We start from the raw sequence: 20,596 nt of genomic DNA on the forward strand, positions 1-20,596 counted from the left end.
GTCTGGTTATATTACATATACGCAAAGAAGACATATGGCATATAGAAAACAGTATTACTTCAGGAAGGATAAATGCTTAAGCCATTCTAAACTGCTTCTTCTGAGGTGGCAGTTAAATGAATAAAATCCACAAACACGTTTATGCTCTTCTAACTCCTGATATGTAATTCTGTGATTCTCATGTACTAGTAGAGAGCGAGGATTGGCATTCTGAGAGGATATCAATTGTGCTTCTTTTTTACAGTTGAGAGATTATTAATTGGATTTACAAAGCTGGCTCTAGAGGCACAAGCATCTGTTTACATCCACACTTATGTCCTTTTTAGACAATCTCCATTGCAAACATTATCATCTGTTAGCTACAACGGTACTCTCTGATGGCGCAGCGAGAAGAACTGCGTACGTCAGGGAAATTTCACCAGACCTAACAACTGAGCTAATGATTAGTGCTCAGTTTATCATCCTATTAGTCTGACTTGAATATTTGAGGGTAAAATATTACTTACATCTTAAATAATGGAAACCAAGGTTTTATTTTTTTCTTTCATCTATATATTGAGTTATTATTCTTTAGTCATGTATTTGTCCTGAAGGAGCCCTGTGATAGAGGCCTAAAGGGATTTTTTAAACAACAGCAAAAAAAATGAATTTGGTTTACTTGTCTTAGCCAGGAGTAGCCGACAAGCCTAGACATCAAGAAGACCCAGTAGGGGAGATTAGATTATTATTCAGCAAATAATCACTCCCTCCTTCCTTCCCACCTTCATGAGTAGAGGACACTCCACTGAGAGTTTGTGTGAACAGCGGGCATGTTAGTGGTACTGACACAAGCAGAGGCTTGAAATGTGCCGACGGCACTGCGTCTGCTCTCTTGTGCTCCTGCCTGTCCCTTAAGAAGAGCGCTCTTCCACAGCTGCTGCCCCAAAGGGGATGAGAGAGGTGTGAACATACCTGACCCTGACCTGCAACTTGGAACCAAGAACTGTGGGACTCAGCCAAGGTCAGCTGAAACTCAGCTCACCACCTAGGCCCGAGCAGTTAACACATACTTACTAATTATGGCACTAACTCTGGAGTGGTTTGTTTTAGGCACCATCACAGCAGAGCTGACTGCTACACCCAGGTTCTGGTCCAGCGCTACCACGCACCACGAAACAGGGCTTTCCTCTCTTGAGCTTCAGCTTCATCTATCTGCCCTGCCTACCTGTCCTGTTAGGAGGACCTCAGGAGACAGTGTCTGTGAAAGCATTTGATACATAGTAAACAGCTCTGCGATGCTCAGCATCATCAATTAACGAGCACTTAAAATTTCTGCCATTTTTCTGTTTCCAGAAAATTTTCAAATACTGAAAAACTTACATTAATTCTCAGATTACCGAGCACCTTGCTGTTCTCTGTGCCAACAATATTTCCAGCGATAAACAGAGAAAAATCTTTCATCCTACTGTTGGTTCAACCACTTACTCAGTTATGAATCTCACACAGTGGTATGGAATCCTGCTCACGTTGGACAGCTGTGCAAGCCTTTGGCCTTGCAAAGTCCCACCTCTTCCCTAAAGATACGGTTTCCTACTCAAGGTACTGGGGTCAAGACACAACTTGAACACAAGGATCAAGTTTTCTTATTTTAGATCCAAACTTCCAATGCCCTCATCTCTCTTCCTGAGGTCTTGATTTTTAAAAAGTTTCTGAAAAGGGACCTAAAAGTTCAGGATCAGGCATTATGGAGGACTTTTTACAATGTATAGATTTCTAGTTATATATTCACTGGCATTTATTTGTGAGCAGGATAAATATAAAACTTCAAGTTACAAACTCAAGAAAGCAATAAAAAATGTATGGATAGTTTATGATAATGCCACTGGTATATAACAACTCAATCAAATGTTCTATTTTACAGGAGATGATAATTCTTCCAGTACCATGTAAATTATCCATGTCTTCATTCTGATCTCGACTCTTAGGCTAAAAGTTTAATTCTTTTCTTTGATATGACTTTAATCAAATCATACAAATTGGACAGTATACAAGAATTGTAATACTCTTGGGTGGATTGGGATTACTGAAGAAGTAAAGTCTATTTGGTGACTGGCATTTCATATAAACTTTGGTGATATGAAGTATAGATAACTCCCAAACTGAATTTAACAAAATTCCAGAGGGTAGTAATAATAAAACTAATTTATTTAGGATTTTTAAAAATAAGTCTGTCATCAGAAGAACTTCATTTCCCCTTGAAAATTTAATCTTTTTAGAGTTTTCGGGCATTTTCTAGACATTCTGCTAGTCTCCATCATTACTGATGCCCTCTAGTGAAAAAAACTGGAATTTTTTTTCCAGCACATACAGAGAAAGTATAGATGGTCCCTGCTTTGCACTAAATCGGGTTTCTATAATTCATACAATATTTCCCTCCATACACCTGCCTATTGGAGAGGAGATAAATTGTTATTTTACATTTCTGAGTGATTATCAAGATTTCTGGCTGTTTCTTACTTATTTTTATATCACTGGCCACATCTATGACTTATTTCATATCAAATTTCTGGTGAACTATGGACCTATGGGGAAAAATGTCCCCTGTGTGTGTGGCATCACTGCTAACTTGTGTGAAAATAATTTCCCTCTGAGCCAGAAGCTGCCTTTATATAATCTTCTCAACCCAGGGCTGCAGGCAGAAATGGCCAATGAAAGGGGATTCACACTTGAGACTAAACCTCTTTCCAGCTTCGAAATAGGTCTGTGACTTTTTGTAGTCAGTAGGTCCTTTCCAAAACATCAATGCCCTGCCCTGCCCAAACCCCTGCAACGAGTTCTCTCACACTCCCAATAAAATCCCAACTCCTCACCTTGGCCTTCCGAGGACTGGTGCCCCTGTACTGTCTGTTGCCACTCTTCCCGTGGTCACACTTCTCCCGCCATAGTAACCGGTAATCTGTCTAATACCACTCCCCTCTCTGGCTTGTACGTGCCATAAGGAAAAGGGTTTGTCTGCTCTGTTCATGGTGGTATCTTCAGCACCTGCTGTACTGCCTGGCACCTCGTGAGCACCCTGTAAGGATCCGAGCTCATAAGCGGATGCCAAGCATGGTCACTCGGCCACGGCAGTCACCCTCCTAGTGTGATCGCCACAAGGGAAAGTAAAGACAGCCGGCCCTTCCTGGCATGTTTACATGTTTTACTTCCTCCACTCTATAAAGTTCACATAGTTCATAAACTTAGTAATTAACTAGCTTTTTCACGGTGCGACTGGCATTTATCTGTGGGAAGAGGAACAACAAAGTTGACATAGCTGTTGGCAGATGGTGGGTGGAGAGAGCCCTCAATGTCCTAAACCTTGTGTCAAGCAGACCTACAGTGCTTTTATTAAGAGCAATAAAATCTGACATAAAAACCAGATATTTGCATAACAATTTTAAAGTCCATTTTTATAACCATCACATAGTTACTCCCTTATACACTTAGACCTTAACCCATGATCGTTACAGTTCCTGTTGATCAAAACAAACAAAAAAAAAACATAAGAAATTCTCTGGAGGTGAAGTGTAAAGAGCAAGTGTGAAAAGAAACACCAGGCAGAGCACATGGTATATAAATGATAAAAATATTATTTTGTAACAACACACCCTTAACAGTTGAAAAGTACTTTTTATCAATTACTTCTGTAAGCTTACATCTTCTTAAAATATGTAGAGCATAAATAAATAACAAATAACAAAGAGAATATAAAGATAGATTATCTCATTTAATTTCCATAGGCAATCTGTGGGCTGAATAAAGCACGATTCTTCTAGAAGAGTAAGGAAGATATTTCTGCACACTACAGGTGTCCCCTCCCTGCAGCTGGGGTTTGTCCAGGGCAACATCATGGCCAGAGGATGCCCTTCCCTAGTCCTCCTGCATAGAATGTCCCACCCTGTCAACAATTTCTGCTGCTTCCACAGCTTTCCCATCACCTTCTTAAAGAGTCGGCAAAAGCCAAGAGCGTGAATAAAGGCTAAGGGCTGAAACATCCTCAGGTCTGCGAATGATGAAAGTGGGCAGTTCTCACATGTACTACCTCTCTCAGATAAATGATGAAGGACTCACAGTACCCCTCGAGTCCCTATAGGACCTAGTCCAGCCCCTACTGCCCGTGACTTCATTTTCAACCCTCCTCTACCTCCCACTTCCGGGCGTTTGTGCATGCTGTTCTGTCTGTCTGGACAGTTCTTCCCCCAAATATTTCCATGGCTCTCTCCCTCATGCTCTTCACTCAAAGGACTGCACATCTGAGATTAAACATCTGCAGAGGGCATTTAGGAGTTGACAATTTATTGGAGGCACAGGTTTAAAGGGCTGAAGAATATGCCCTTACTTAGCAGGTAGAGGGCGGGTTCTGTATTTACAAAAAGATATGGATCTTTAAAAAAAAATGCATCTTTTCTAAGATGCCATCAAGCAGAGCTAAGAAGAGCCTGATAATTCTCATAGTTCCAGGTTTGCAGGTCGAGGAGCTCTCTTAAAAGGAGCATGGGCATCGGTGAGAATGCCAGGCTTATAGGTCAAATGACCCGGGTTTGTGTGCTGGCTCTACTATATAGTGCTGGAGGGATGAGGCCTTGGGCGAAGACATACAATCTTGCTGAGCCTCAGGATCCCACTTTGTCTGTCTGTAAATGGGATAATCATATCAGAATAAAAACATTATCATAACTCAGAGTGATTCTAAATATTAAATGAGATAATATATTTAAAAACCTTTGTAAATAATAAAATACAATATCAAATGTAAGGTGTTATCACCATAGCATTCTAGTTCTGAAATAATTTACTTCTTCCTTCTGGAATTAAAAAGTCTGGATCTATTTGATTTGGAGGCTACAGTCAGGGCAGGAAATACACATAACTTAAGGAGAAGCTTTCCACTTCATTATAAAGCCTTAATACAATTAGGTATATATTTAAATGTTGCCTTTAAGGTCAATGTGTCTGTAGGTTTAGTTTGGGACATAGTATGTTTAAAATACCAACTTTCCCCAATTGCCTCCAATGGTAAATTCTTCTGTATTTATCTTACTTCATTCATGGGCAGACATTTCCATTTTCATCAAAGTGTCCTTAATCAAACATCCTCTTGTATTGGATAACTTTCCCTTAGAAATAACAATCACTTTAGAAATGTTCTGTTCTCTTGCTTGATTTTGGAAAATAAAATTATTTTATTCTAAATTTCATTACTTTTAATTGCTTCTGGTCTAGCAGCATTTTTCCCTCCCTGAACTTTACAGTGTCTTCCTTTTTGAACTCCTGAATAATAACCTATCATTAAATAACTGTTGAATGCCCCTTTTGTTGGAAGCATTTAGGAGATGAATGAAAGTATCATACACGGAGTCTACGTGTTATTTCAGTGCCAAACCATTTAATACAAAGTGTTATTTATGGTTTTCTGTATATATTTTGCAAAATACAGAGATTAGATCCTCTCTACTGATTTCTTAAATAGAGTAATTGTCAGTAAACTGTCACTGCAGTCCCCACCCCCTGAGCTGTAGCCCCGTACCGGTCTGTGGCCTGTTAGGAAACTGGCATCGTATCACCGCCTGAGCTCCACACCCCTCCCCACGACACCCCACTCCCCCACTCTTGGTCCATGGAAAAACTGTCTTCCAGGAGACCAGTCTCTGGTACCCAATATGTTGGGGACCACTGGGAAGAAGGTCAATGAGAAATCATGCTACACATTCAGTAGAACGATATTCTATGATGTAGGCTGGAAAAAAAACAAAAAACAAAAACACTGAACTAAGATCCAGGGAGACCTGGAATCTATTTCTATCTCTGACACTAACATTAGGAACGTTCATTAACATCTCTGGACCTCAGATTCCTAACCTCACAAGAAGAAAGCCTGACTAGATGCTCCCTGGGGCTTCTTCCAGCTCAAACATTCACTTTGCTTAAATAGCTATGTAGCTCAAGCAGCCCTAGGGCACTCCTTGACAGCAGAAAATTCTGAAGTCTTCACGGAATCCCCATCAGACACCCTGATTCTACCAGTCTGGAGAACCTCAAATACCACATGTCTCTGCCTTGATCTAGGGTTACCACAATTCCACCAAGCTCAAAAAAACCCTTCAAATATGTACAAAAGTTGCATCTTTAAAAATGTTAAATCTGTCTTAAAACAAAAACATGTCAATCGTCACTTTAGCAGAGGCACACGAACCATGCTGCCTCTGTGGATGGGACGTAGCAGGGGGTAAAACAGGCAGGACAAAGTGATCCTGGGATTCACCTGGGGAGTCTCTTATTATCCTTGAAGGAAATTAAGGCAGAGAGCATTGCTTGAAAGGCCTTAAGGAGGAACTTAAGTTAAGGCTTTAAGTTCTTCCTGTTAAGGAGGAACTATGAAACCAGTGAAGAGAAACATGCCTTATTTTTACAGTGGACTCTCACTTTGTGTTGGAGAACGGGGTCTGGCCTGTGATGCGTCTTATCACAGGTGACAGAATTACTGGAGCACTAAGAACACCACAGGGTAACCTCTCACCTCAGAGCTGTCCCACAGCAGGCATCCTGGAGACAGTGATAAAAGGAGACTCTCTGGTATGAGAGAGTGAGAGAGACCTACTTTTAAAAGACCATAAACCACAGAACCCTGAGGGTGAGGGAAAAGAAACAGGAGGGCAATTGGGTTCAAAGAAGAAACAATCCCACTTCCCATTTCTTTTAAGAGAAATTTAAATCGGAATAAATGATGGAAAAACAGCAACTTCCAAGGTTAGACTCCCTGTTATATGTAACACACACACACACACACACACACACACACACACACACGGACTTTATAATATATAATGCAGTTGTGACCTGCCATAGTGGCCTGGTTGTTACAGGAATAAACTGAGGTTAAGGAATTTTATGTTAGCATAAATATAAGCACAGAAGAGGATATATACAGGCTAAATGCTAAAGAATAAATCTCAGTTTTTATCTAATTGTTTTCTTACTATTTCAACAATTGTTTTAAAACTGTTTCTCAAGTTATGTTACACTTTTCAAAGGAAAACCATGTTAAGTTCTGAGATAAAACAGAGGAGCTGAAAATGTAAGGTTATTTTATTCTTGGTACATTTCCTCCCCTCTCCCCTAGACCTTGTCGCTGCAGCCTCCTAACTGCCCTCCCTGCGGCTGCCCCAGCCCCCAATCCTCAGCACAACAGCCAGGGTAGTCTCACTAAGACATATACCGGCTCCTGGGCTACCTTGTTCAAAATCTTCCAGAGCTTTCTACCTCTCTCAGATAAATGATGAAGGACTCACAGTACCCCTTGAGTCCCTACAGGACCTAGTCCAGCCCCCACTGCCTCTGACTTCATTTTCAACCCTCCTCTCCCTCCCACTTCCGGGCGTGCTGTTCTGTCTGTCTGGACAGTTCTTCCCCCAAATATCTCCATGGCTCTCTCTCTCATGCTCTTCACTCACATGTCATCTTTCCAGGAAGGCCTTCCTTGATGACCCTTTTTAAGACTGTAAATCACCCCCCTCCCTGGCACTTTCTGAACCCATGGTTTGCTCTATTTTCCTCCATGTTACTCATCACAACCTCACATGCTATATATTAATATTTTACTTACTATGGGTCTCTCCTAACAGAGACATTTCGTGTTTTGTTCAATGCAACATCTTCCAGTGCCTAGACATACAAGTGGTACTCAATATTACTGGATAATATATGAATTTAACTCATTCTATAAAAATTAACTATAAAAACAAGTTAATTTACAAAAAGTAACTACTAGGTAATTAGGTTAGACTATATTAAAACCAGAAACACAGCTTTCTAGATTTATGCATGGCCTAGACCATAACCATAAAGCAGTCCATTTTAATTGAAAGCCCAAATTGGTTTCTCTTACACAGACACATATGTATGAATTTATACATATATCTAGAATAAAAATTTATCTTTACAAAAAACCATGACTGCACGATTTTTAAAACACCATAGGCTTTTTTTCCTTGAGGCAAAATTTATTCAGCTAGGCGAGTCAAGTAAGACAGGAGACTGAGGATTAGTTTCAAAATTGCTTAAAAAGTAGAAGGGGTCCTTTTTTTCAAAATCCCAGAGAAGCAAAGGCTTTTCATGGACAAAGGGATAATTTCTCTAGAATATAAAGAACTCCTAGAAATTGATAAGAAAATGACATAATAACTCAGCTGTAAATTGGGCAAAAGATATAAACAGTTCACAGAAAAAAAAATCAAAGGATCCTGAAACATGTAAAAAGATGCTCAACCTCATCACACAATGAAGCCTGCAAATTAAAATTATACTGAAAATGCTTCTGTCATCTAACTGATTGGCAAAATCCACAGGTTTGGCCACACACTGGAGAGTGGTGAAGCAGCATTCTCACCTATTTCTGGTAACAGGGATGACAGGTACTGAGCCTTTGCACAGCAGTTTGACAGAAGTGTTCAAAATTATAATTGCCTATACTTGTAGTCTCTTTAATCCTATTTCTCCTAATTTATCCTTCAGATATACTCGCATAGATGCAACGTATATGTGCATGTATATGTACGAGGTTATTTACTGCATTAATATTTATAAGAGCAAAACCCTGGAAACGACCAAATGTCCATAATTAGGGAAGAAGCTAAATCCGCACAATGCAGGTCTATGAGGCAAGAGGGAAGCCACACTGGCCTTCTCTACACAGTGACATGAGAAGACCGATAACATGCATTAATGAGGAAAACACCGTGCAGAATTGTGTTAACTATAAGAAAAATCAAAATATATATTCATAATTTCTTACATTTACATAAAGGAAAGAAATATAAGAAACCAGCACACTGGGGGCCCGCAGTGGGGGAGGGGGGTCGGTGGTTCTGGGAGGGTAGGCAGGGAGGAAACTGGGGTGGGGAGAAGGCTTTGCATTTTGCACTATGCTCCCTTTTCATATTGTTTGGGTTTTTGAATTGCTTACATTTATTATCTACCAAAAAATTAAGTAAAGTATGTCCCGTGGCTCAGATTCTACCCCCATCAGACTTTCTCAGGTACCCTCCGGGGGAGGTAGAAAGTGTTTGTGTGTGGGGGGAAGACAGGTGGGCCCTGGCACTGGTATTTCCCTACCTTGGGATTGTGGTTTTTTGCCCCTGGAGTATGAGCACTGGGAGGTCAAGGACGAGGGCTCCGGGGATGGCCTGGTTAAGTGCTGCAGGAAAACACTCCTAGATTCTCTTCCCGTGTCTCAGTCTATTGTTTTGTCTCCCCTTGACTCCTCTCAAGCAAACTCAGGAAACACTTATCCTCTCTGCTCTGATCCACAAGCTGCTGCAGCTTCTCTGGAATATCTTTCTTGCTCATCAGAACCATACCTTACACCACCTAAACATGGTATTCTCCTGGACCCCATTACCTCCTAAGAGAGATGTGTTTGTGGCGGTGCTGACATGTAATATTAATAACATATTCATTCTAGTTTATATACGCCCACGAGAGGAGTCACATAGATAATGTCTGTTTCAACGTTCAATAAAATTCAGAGCGAGAAACATTTATCGAATGCCAAATACGTACTATAAACAGTCCTTGGTCTCATGAAGCTCACAATCTGTTAGGTTAATTTGCCCTAAATCATATTTTTTTTCCAAAATACATTTAATAAAGGCTTTTATATATTGTCGATGATACATTTCTTTACACCTAAATAAACAAATTACTCCATGTTTTCCAGCCCAGAAACGGGGCATACCAAATGACTATCTTAATTGTTCCTTTCTACATTTAACCCTTTGCACTCGGATGTCGAGTGTGACTCGACACGGTTAGCAAAAATTATAGAGATTAAAATTACTCTTTGAATGTATCAATAATTTGAAATATAAAAAAATCCAAATAAATAAGTTTGTATGAAAAGAAACTCCAGTTTTTTATTCTACTGCTGCACTCTGTAAAACCTGGGGTATTTAAAAAATTAAATCCCGAGTAGAATAAAGGAATCGAGAAAAAAGCAAGCAAGTGCAAAGGGTTAACTTTATTCATTTCAAATCTTTTCCAATTCTCCTGTTTTATTAATGTTTCCCTAGGACTTAAAAATTTAGATCCTAACACATGGGGAAGTTAACTTTCTTTAAGAACCCACAATTGGAATTTATAAGCTCTGTGTTCTTCACTTAGACTTTATGAGAAACAAGTGGATCAGTTAGAGGATGTTTCTTGCTTGGTTTAAAAAAAAAAAGAAAGAAAAAAATCCATTTTAAGTTGTTAAATTTCTATAGTCTTTCAGGACATAGAAGACATTTAGAATTTTCAGTACAAGTACAAAGAGTCTTTGGGGCAGCTAAAGAAGATAAAAGAATTTTCAGTACATTGTACACTTTCAGAAGAAGAATATTAAGAATAAAAATAGTTTCCCAATTCAGTCATTCTTTGGGATTGATAATTTATTCCTGATGGTCCCCCAAAAGAAGGGAAGAAGAGAAAAAGAATATACTTGGCTCTTCTAACAGAAATTATTCATAGCTCTTTTCCCTCATAGGATAAAGGACTATTACATCTTCCATAAAATCCCTTTCAGTATAATTTTATGATGGGTCTGCATTTTATAAAACATGTTTTGTAACCAAAAAAAGGAAAAGAAAAAACAACCAACAAGAGAATCATTTTACAATAACTCATTTCACTGATTTCATTAAATTTCCAATTCCAAATCTTTCATCCTTCCCATAAAAATTAAACAGCCCATGTTTGAAATTCTCCTGGTAAGTATATTAAAACTGAAAGTTTCATGACTGCCACCTACTGGTAAGGGGGAAAAGGACAACTTATTTTAAAAGTTTACATTTTTCTCTCAGATTTTCCAGTTTAAAGTTTAAATATTTTACATTGAAACATATTAAAGGTTGCACACTAGGACATTCAGAACATTTTATATGTATAAATTCAAATGAACTGACCATATGTCCCTAGTTTTGAAAAAGAAAGCAAATTGGGATGCTTCCCTTTTACAATGGAATACTTTTCCTAGTATTATAACAAGAAGTGACACAGAGGGATTGTATTACCCAATTTAAATTTTGCTTTTGTTTTTATAGATATGGTTCTAGTATAATGATGATATTAATGGTTACTGAAAGGTCAGTTGGACAAATCAAAGTACATATGGTGAAAATCTCTCATGAGAGATGTCATTAACTCCATCTTCACAAATAAATGGTGAAAACAAAAGAACTCCATTGGCAGATAAAGTACACAACAGGAAGAGTAACCAGAATTTTCCAAGGTAGTATGTGACTTGAGAGGGAACATTCATATAGTCACCTTTTGCATATAGGAAGCACCTCGTCATTTATAATTAATGAAACATACCTGGCTTAAAATGTGGTAGGGAATGAACTCCAGGCCATGTGTCCTCATTTGGCGTTCCAAGAACCTGGTGGAGAGCAGGAAATTGTGGAAACAGACTTATTATTTCCAAAGCACTCAAAATTTTCAAGTGTAGAAAACAGTACACTGCACATTATGAAACTCTGCATTTCTTTTTTTTTTCCATTATCATGTGCCAGGGATTTTATTGCAGTAAAAATAAACGCAGCTAAAGAGCCACCCAAGATGAATCTCTGTGTTTTAACAGATGCAGCTGAATGTGGTAAGACAAGTTAAATCTGCTATATTTTATCAAGTGCAAACTTAGTAAGTAGGCGAAGGAATCAAACGATAAGCTGTCGTTTTCACGAAACCGCACAAAGTCGGTGTGTGTCCTCATGATTCTTTCATGAGCTCTTGTCCTTCACTCCAGCATCGCACGGCTCATCATTTAACAGTTCTAAGAATTCTGTCATTTCTTCTCCACATCCTCCGTCCAGGCATCACAATGTTTCAAAGAAGGAAGATCGACAGCTTAGGGTGCTCAAATTCTCTTATTACCGGTAAAATCTTTACGTGATTTACAGTTTCCTCTTGCAAAAATGTTGTTCTTCCTATGCTTTTTCCTTTCTCTATCTATACTTACATCTTCTTTCCCCATTTACTTTTCTGTCACCACAATGTTTGATCTGGTGAAAGGAATTAAAGGGCAACATTCCAGCTCACGTCTAACTGGGCAGGTTTCATCTGAGTGTTTAGATCCACATGGTTTTTATACTCAATCATCAAGGTAAATTAAATCACTGAGTGAGAACATCAGAGTTTACGGGTTAAGCGCTCAGACCCTAAAGGCAGACTCCTTGGGTTCAAATCCTTGCTCCCCTACTTTCTAGCCATATAAACTTGGGCAAGAAATAACCTCACTGAGCTTCAATTTCCTCATTTGTAAACTGGAAGGTAGTAGCACCACCTCCCTCATCTGTGAGGAGAACACTACCTGGCACACAGTAAGCACTAGGTAAGAATGAGATACCATTCAAAGAACCCATAGAAAACCAGGTCAGGTCAGGGAGGCTCCAGCCAAGCGGAAGAATCTAGACCACCCACTTTTTTCCATAGTGACTCCCTGTTCCGGGGAGTCAGTGCCGGATGCTGTCATTCAAACTGTGTTGGACAAACACAGATAGTTAAACAGGATAGAAAAGGCAAGCAATAAAGCTGAGGGCTGGCGAAGGGAGATTATCATGGGAGGAAATGAAGCCTATTCCCTTTATCTCTGAGGATTAGCAGGCACCGCTAGGCAATAAGGCAACAGAGGGCTCTAAGGATTTATGCATTTATTTACTGGGGGGGGGGGGGCAGGGCTGTGTGGTCATAGGGTGGCATACATACAGTGAGTGCTTGACTCGCTGCTTCCTACTCTGCTGAATCAGGGATAAATACATGTATTTACGTTCCTCACTGAAACATGAATCTGGTGCCATCAAATGAGATAGTACAATTCTTCTTTTAAATCATACTTGATTTTTCAAGCACGGATTACTGCAAACATTAATAGGTAGCTCTACACAAATAAGGTCACATTATTGATGGGCTGCGTGGGGAGGAGGCAGGCAAGAGGGTTGGAAGAGTCGTAAGAAGGAAAAGAGACAAAGGCATTGTCTCTGACATAAACGATTGTGATAACAGTGTCTCCACAAAAGGCACTTTCCCCTTTCTTTTCAATAACTCCAATCATTATTTCAAGAGAAGGAGACAAGTCTGCCGACAGCGCACGCAGCTTGTCTGGGAACGCTCCACTTTGTTCTCGCACTGAGATTTGCATGAAGGACAAAGGAGTTCAACAGTACGAAACTTTAGCAACTGAACAGAGGAAATGTCAGCTCCAAATCATGACTGGAACACAGCCAATCCATCACATACGAAATAGAGCCTCTGTTAAGTCTCATAGACAATGAAGAGTCTAGCCCTAATCTAATCTAAACCTGACCTCTTGCTCCTAATAAAAAGTGTGATTGTTCCTTTGACCATCTCTGTTTTCACAACAGGTATTATCCTTACCCATATCCAGTGCTCTATTTCAAAATGATTATTAAATATATTTAATATATATTTATTATGTAAATAAATAAATATATTTTTATATATATTTGGCCGTTTCATAAAAATTGCCAGGAAAGAGAAAATATATAGGTCTTTTTTTTTTTCAATTATAGACTTCACTATTGCAATTCCAGACCACAAATTCTTCTCCTGCCTACAATCATGGACCATTTGCACAGGAAATGCAAAGTAGGCAGAAAGTGGGCAAAGGAAAAGAAGATTTAAAAATTAATTTTCCTTCCTGTAAAAGCCATTTTAGAAAGGAGAATTTGGGTTAAATGTCATATTAGCAACAATTGGCTACCCGTGCACTAGGGACAGAGGGTGTTTGCTTTCTCTGATGCCGGATTTTCATCTGTATTAATTGACTAATAAATTCCATTACCAAGACACCTTTAAATTACAAGGGAAAAGAGTATTCTCTAAAACCCCAAAATAATCTTTTGCAAATAAAAGAGAAATAAAGAGAAAATTGCATCTGGTGTGCCATCGATGTTTAAAATGTGGTCCTCACATCTGTGAATAAGCAGGTTAATGACATCTGAGGCCCCTTTCCATCTGATATACTTAGAAGTCTTCTACATATTCATTTAAACAGCCTCACCTTAAACCTGTGTACACAGCTTGTACATCTCCCTGTCCCTTTACTGGTCCAGCTCTTTATTCAGCTAACACTCACTGTGCTCCTCACAGGAGACATAAAGATGGCCCTTGGGCTCTGCCTTGAGGTGCTCCTGGTCTAGTGAGGCTTATGGAAGATCAATGATGCAGTGACAACTGCCTTCAACATAACAAGCGTTCTCTTGGAGGAGTGGGAGAGTAAAGTGAGAACATGCTTGAGTCTCCCTGGGGGCAGGGAGAGAGGCTACTGGGAGAAGATGGTTAGTGGGAGGGGGAAGACTGTCTTTGCCAAGTGAAGAAGGAGTGGGAATGACAGCAGAGTATCCAGTTTCAAGGACAGGCTTATGTCAAAATACTTTCTGTTCTCTGAATTAATATGCTGCTCAGCCCCCATGCCTTCTGACAGTGGCTGCCTCTGCCTCTGATTTGGCCAGCTGAACCTCCTACCTCTATTGCAGCTTCAGCTCAAGGGTCACCTTGCCCTGAAAGACTTTCTGGACTCTCTGTTTTATGTTGTTTCTTTGTGATGTCCAACTGCTTTGTGCAGACTTCTATCATGGGACCTAACCACTGCCTGGTAATTGCTAGAATACTCATCTGTCTCCCTTCTGAACCATGGACCTCAGAGTATATGATGCTCTCTTTTAGATGCCTGGAGCTTTCCATGTGCCTGGCACCAGATGCATACCCAGTAAACACTGACTGGTTGACTGAATGAATGAGTGAATGGTGTGTGTGGATAACAGTTTGAGTTCAGTGTGACCAGACTGCAGGCTGGATGATAGGATGGAAGCTGAGGGCAGACACTGAATCCAAGGAGACTGCATTTTATCTCTGTTTCAGGGTTTTTCCAACTGTAGGTCACGTGACCCATTGGTGAGATTGTATGTAAAATTCATCTAGAGAGTTGACATAAGAATTTTTTAAAAGATGAAATACAAGAGAAGATATCAGAGAGCAACATACATGGTAAAGATACATATTGTCTTATGAACCTTTTGTTCAAGTTATGTCTATGTGTGCATAATGAGTCATGATGTGAAATGTGTATCTTGCTGTTTAAAAGCCACTCGTATGGGGAAAAACAAGTTATTGGCTAAAATCAAGAATACCAGAGATAAAGCAGATTTGGAGTCTAAGGGTGATGAGTTTAGTTCTGGACCTATTACAAGTTAGAAATGCCTGTAGGTCAAAATAGGGCAGCTGGGAATACAGATCTGGATGTTGGCAGAGGAATTTCAGATAGAGAAAAAACATTTGGAACTCTCCAGTACATTATATACATGGTCATAGAAAGTAAATGCCAAAACAGATACTAGCTACAAAATGTTCTTACTCCCCTATGTTCAGACATACACAGTTGCCAGAGGTGCACCTCGGTGATTTCCTAGACAATTTAGCATCTTCTACGAAACACAAGGGACAGGCCCACCTTAGCAGTGGCGGTCTGCACCCCTGACCCTGATGAACGATGAGGTAATGACCTCAAACTTACCCTTCTGGGTTTGCCTGTGCCCTGGCTGGTGTGGCAGAGGTCCTGCCCACCACGTCAGCCTCTGTGTTGGGCAGGGAAGAGCACCTCCCTGTGAAACATCTACTTCCCAAGTAAGAGAAGAAAAGTGAATTCTAAACTTCAAGAGCTCAGAGTTCAAGAACTAGTGTTTGTCAGAAATATTTACTTATCCTTCTAAACTATTAGCAGTTCCATTCATTCTCTCATTTCATAGTCTTTGCTTTTGCACAGGGCTTGGGGATGCTAAACACGAGTCCATGGGCTTTCCCTGGACAATGCCTGTGGGTTGTTGAAGTAGAACAAGAATGCTGACAGTTCTTCCTGGGTCCAGGGGACCGAGAAGCCTCTAACAGAGACTACAGCACAGAGGAATTCTAGCTTATGGGATGCAAATAAAACTGGCTCACACAAGTGTGTCCTAATGAAGCGATGTGGAAAGTGCTCGGTTCTTAATTCAGGCTGTTAAGTTTTATGAGCACTACTGCAGTGGCGATGAGGATTTTAAACTGACTTAGCCGTGAACTCTAAGGGAATAGAGAACATCCTAATAACTTTGATGATTTTTAAACTGAAACTTTGAAAGTCTACACATGCAACATCTCTAAAAGAATGATTGCTTCATAGCTGTACTACTTTAGGTTTAGAATATATTTAGTGAGAAGTCCTAGAAGAAACTTACAAAATGGCTCAGCAGAATTCGGCTGCGATATACACCCGCTCTGGCACAGATGGTATGAAGTTCCTAGAAGAGCCAGAGAGAGAAAGCAGAACTTCCTAATTCTTATCCTGACGCTCTCCAGCTAGAAAAATAATGATTGGGCAGAAATGCAGAAGAGCCACTTGGAGCTTGCACTGACCTCAAATGGCACAAATGGCACAATGGGTACAATGGGTGTGCTATAAATGGGGCAGGTTGACGGTGAGGAGGAAAGGTTTGGGGGTCCAATGGCCTCATAGATGGTGGAAATCTTAAGAGGAGGACACAGGCAGAGGTTGAAAGGATGGAGTATGTGGTAGATGGGTCAGGGGAAAGATGCAAGTAGCAGGAAGTCAAGGGTGGCCAAGGACAGAAGGAAATGACCAAAGGGAGCAAATTTCAGCATGCAAATCCTTGAAAATGCCTACTGTGTACTTGAAGCAAATATTTCTTTTTTCTCTCTCTATATAGATAACTTCTGGAGTAGGCACACGGTATCTTTAAAAGAAATAAGTAATACCAGAGATCCTTGGAAAGGAGACTGGGTGGCTGGGATCAGAGTGGAAGGGCCACGCTCTCCACTGGCCACTCTTGTGCACCTTTTTAATGTTCTATCATGTGCATGTTACCTATTCACTCATTAGCCAAATATGTTTTCCCATCCTTGTGAAAAATAGCAATGTACTGCATACCAACAACATGGCCAGCCCTTTCCTGGGTGCAGAAGACAAAGGATAAAAAAGTAAGCATCTGCTTTGGAGTTGCTGAGTCTGGAGGAGGACAAGGGTGTGAAACAGGAGGTCAGACAGGAAGGCTGCTCAGACGAGGGTATGAAGAGTGCCAGGGGAGCCCAAGAAGAGAGGGAAGGAACAGCTTATTGGAAATAAAGCATGAAACTGATATTTCAAAGATCACTAGGGGGTTATCAAACGGAGGGGAAAGGGGGGGAAGGAGGAGGGGGAAGAGGCGGAGGAGAAGGGGGAGGAGACTCCAGGAGGAGGAGGAGGAGGAGGACACTCCAGGCAGAAGAGAGAGCATGTGCACAGGCACGGAGGAGTGCGTGTGCGAGTGCATGAGTCAGCTCTGGGTGATCTGGTGCTGTCTTCCCGGAACACCCCTCCGGGAACTCTATACAGATTGTAGCTCATGTTTTTGTAGCTAATATTTTGTAGCTTTTGCTACAAAATACTTTAGCATTTGCTTTTTACTACCACACATACGCTGAAGAGTTCTACTGTTTTTCTCTGCCTGAAATTCCTCTCTGAGATCAAGATCTGTGTTTCCAGCCAGCGCAAGGTGGGCTGGTGAGGAGGGAGATGAAGTGGAGGTGACGAGGAGGAGGCAGCGCCATTCGCCATTCGTCAAGGCATGTGCCATGAGCCAAGGGCTTTAGGTCTTAGTGCCGCAGACAAAGGGCACGGATGGATGACAGACCGGACTGTGCTTCGTAAAACTCCCGGAGCCTGGTGTGGAGAAGGGGGAGCAGAAGCCGAGAGGTCAGCGAGGAGGCCACAGAGAAGGGCCCACGCAGGGGTACTTGGTGCATATGAGAACCGCCTGGGAGCTCCTAAAGCAAGGGCTGAGGTGCTCAATCCTCACGGGCCAGATGCCTCCATTTATAACACAGTTTATAACATTCTACTGCCCAGAAATGGAACTCATAGATCGTAAGATGGAACTCATACACATACCTGCACAAAATCAATATGATACTATAACCACTGCATGAGAAAGACAAAAGCGTTTCATGAAAAAAAATATGCAGTGTGATAGGAAAAAACTCAGGATGGCACTAAAGGGTAAAATGAAATAGTTGGATGCTTGCCCCTATATGTCAAATTACTTTGAAGGCCACAGTAACTAAATTGCATTGTATCCCAAGGTGCATTGCTGCTAGTGACAAGATTTTCTGAAACCACTGATTAGCTGGATGTCTACAAAAGGCATCCTTGCTTTCAGTGTATATTAATATTTAGTATGTATTAAAACTGAGCAAAAATGTTCAATGCTTTATAAGTGAAATGACATTTATATACACTGTTTATTATACTACTTGCATGCTATTGTATTTGTATGTAAAACAGAAGTATTAAGTAATTCCAGGCTTGGATAATTATAATGAGGTGTTTTGCTCACAGGAGGTCTTCGCTGGGCAGGACTGATCAACACAGTGCTGAGAGCACCTTAATCAGTACGAAAACCAAAAATAGTCCCAATTCCCAAGATGTCTCCAGATAATGCTTCCACTGAGAATTATTGTTTTAAAAGTATCTCTGATCAAAAGTCACTTTATGAAAAAGACACCTGCACTCGAATGTTTATAGCAGCACAATTCACAATTGCAAAGCTGTGGAAACAACCCAAGTGCCCATCAATTCATGAGTGGATTAATAAAATGTGGTATATGTATACCATGGAGTACTACTCAGCTTTAAGAAACAATGGTGATACAGCACCTCTTGTATATTCCTGGATAGAACTGGAACCCATTCTACTAAGTGAAGTATCTCAAGAATGGAAAAACCAGCACCACATGCACTCACCAGCAAATTGGTATTAACTGATCAGCACCTAAGTGGACATATGGGAATAACATTTATCGAGTGTCAGGCAGGTGGGAGGGGGGAGGAGGGGATCGGTACATACAAACACGAGTAAGGGGTGCAACCTTTGGGGGATGGACACACTTGAAGCTCTGACTCGAGGTGAAAGGGGAGCATGGGCAATATATGTAACCTTAACACTTGTACCCCCATAATACGCTATAATAAATATAAATAAATAAATAAATAAAAAGAAGAAGAAAAAGAAGAAAAAAAAAGTATCTCTGGCTAGGTCCCAGCCCAGAACAACTAAATCAGCTCATTGTAAAATCTCCACAGGTGATTCTAACTCTAGTGGTAGAATTACTGGTTAAAGTAGCTTTCCCCAAAGTGCGGGATATGTACTCCCACACTGGAGATTATTAAAGAACATGAACAGGGCATTAAATTATATTTACTTGCATAAAAGACTTAGATTCTCTTTCAATTCTTTTGAGAAAATCAAGGAGAAAATATCAGCTTGGTGTTCATTTTTAAGATCTTTCAAACACCTGCTAACAGCATTTACCCAACATCTTTCCTCTAAAGAGGAAGCAGGCCTTGCGTTCAGAAGCCTGGGGAAGCAAGAAGATCACACTTAATAATACTGACTGGTTTTCATTGAATTTATTTTTACATTTACCTTCTATTTATGGCAATCCATAAAGGTTTTTCTACCTTTTGTAGTGATATGAAGAAATAAATGAAATTATATGAGATGTACTGACTGACAGAAAATGCTGTCATTAAAAGCATGCCATGACACTGTAGCAAAAATCTTGGTGGGACAAGAGAGCCAATTTGGAGGACTCATAGCCCTAGAATAAGAAGAGAGGAAGCAGGAATATTGGGGAGCACCAAGTAGACACCTGAAAGGGCACTCAGGCTTCCACTCTTCTGGCCTGGAGTGCGGGGCCTGTTGGACCCACCGTCAGGATTCACAGCAAAGAGCAGATGGCTGGGGACTTCCCGCGGCAGCCTCAGACCCAGTCGGGAAGCCAGACCAGGGCAAGGGCTCTAAAGACTGCATGGGGTCTCCTAAAAACACTTCTTCAGGTTTGTTATTAATACTTTTATATATGCCTCTGTTGTCCGACCACATCAGCCTATTTCCATTACCAATTTCTTATTTTGCTTCCCGTCCATTTTTCCCTCTTTTGTCAAGTCCACGCTATAGGAGGCTGCCACCACGTCCTAAGGAGCTGTCCCAGTGTCCTCCCAACCAGTCCACTTGCCTCCTTTCCTACCCTCTTCCAAGTAATGTATTCATATTCCTGAGTGACCTTTTCAAAGTCAAATCGGATCAAGTTCCACTCCCTGAGTAAAGTCTCTCAGTGGTTCGATGGTTTCCCGCTGTTCCTGGATAATCCTGATTATGACACACATCACCCTCAAGTTGCCACCTGGCTTGGACCTGCCCCTCCCCTTATATGAACTACCACCCCGTTCTTTTCCTCTCATGCTTCGCTCACATTGATCTTTTGGTGCCTCGAATTTGCTGTCTGCCTCCCTCACCCCCAGGGCCTTTACACACATACTTCCAAAGCCTGGACACCTGTGGCCGCTCCATCTAATTAGTTCCTAATTCATTTTCCAGCTCTGAGTTGAAAGCCTTATGTGACCCTGCATATTAGAGCAGAATCCCCGTGATATAGCATCATAGCACCTTGAATTTATTGATAGTAACAGTCACAGTTGAAGCTTCACATTTATTTC

The 20,596-nt window shown here is 40.7% G+C and overlaps 1 protein-coding gene across 5 annotated transcripts in view; it reads right to left on the bottom strand.

The window, feature by feature from the left end:
• The window catches only part of CDK14 (cyclin dependent kinase 14), a 542,302-nt gene that overhangs the window by 131,675 nt on the left and 390,031 nt on the right, over nt 1–20,596 (bottom strand). For all 5 annotated transcript variants that reach the window (XM_012779596.2, XM_012779601.2, XM_012779597.2 and 2 more), the window contains one exon: nt 11,368–11,431. In XM_012779596.2, coding sequence (XP_012635050.1) covers nt 11,368–11,431 — 64 coding nt within the window. The remainder of the gene's footprint in view (nt 1–11,367; nt 11,432–20,596) is intronic.

This window comes from Microcebus murinus, chromosome 9, assembly GCF_040939455.1.
Source record: "Microcebus murinus isolate Inina chromosome 9, M.murinus_Inina_mat1.0, whole genome shotgun sequence".
NCBI lineage: Eukaryota > Metazoa > Chordata > Mammalia > Primates > Cheirogaleidae > Microcebus > Microcebus murinus.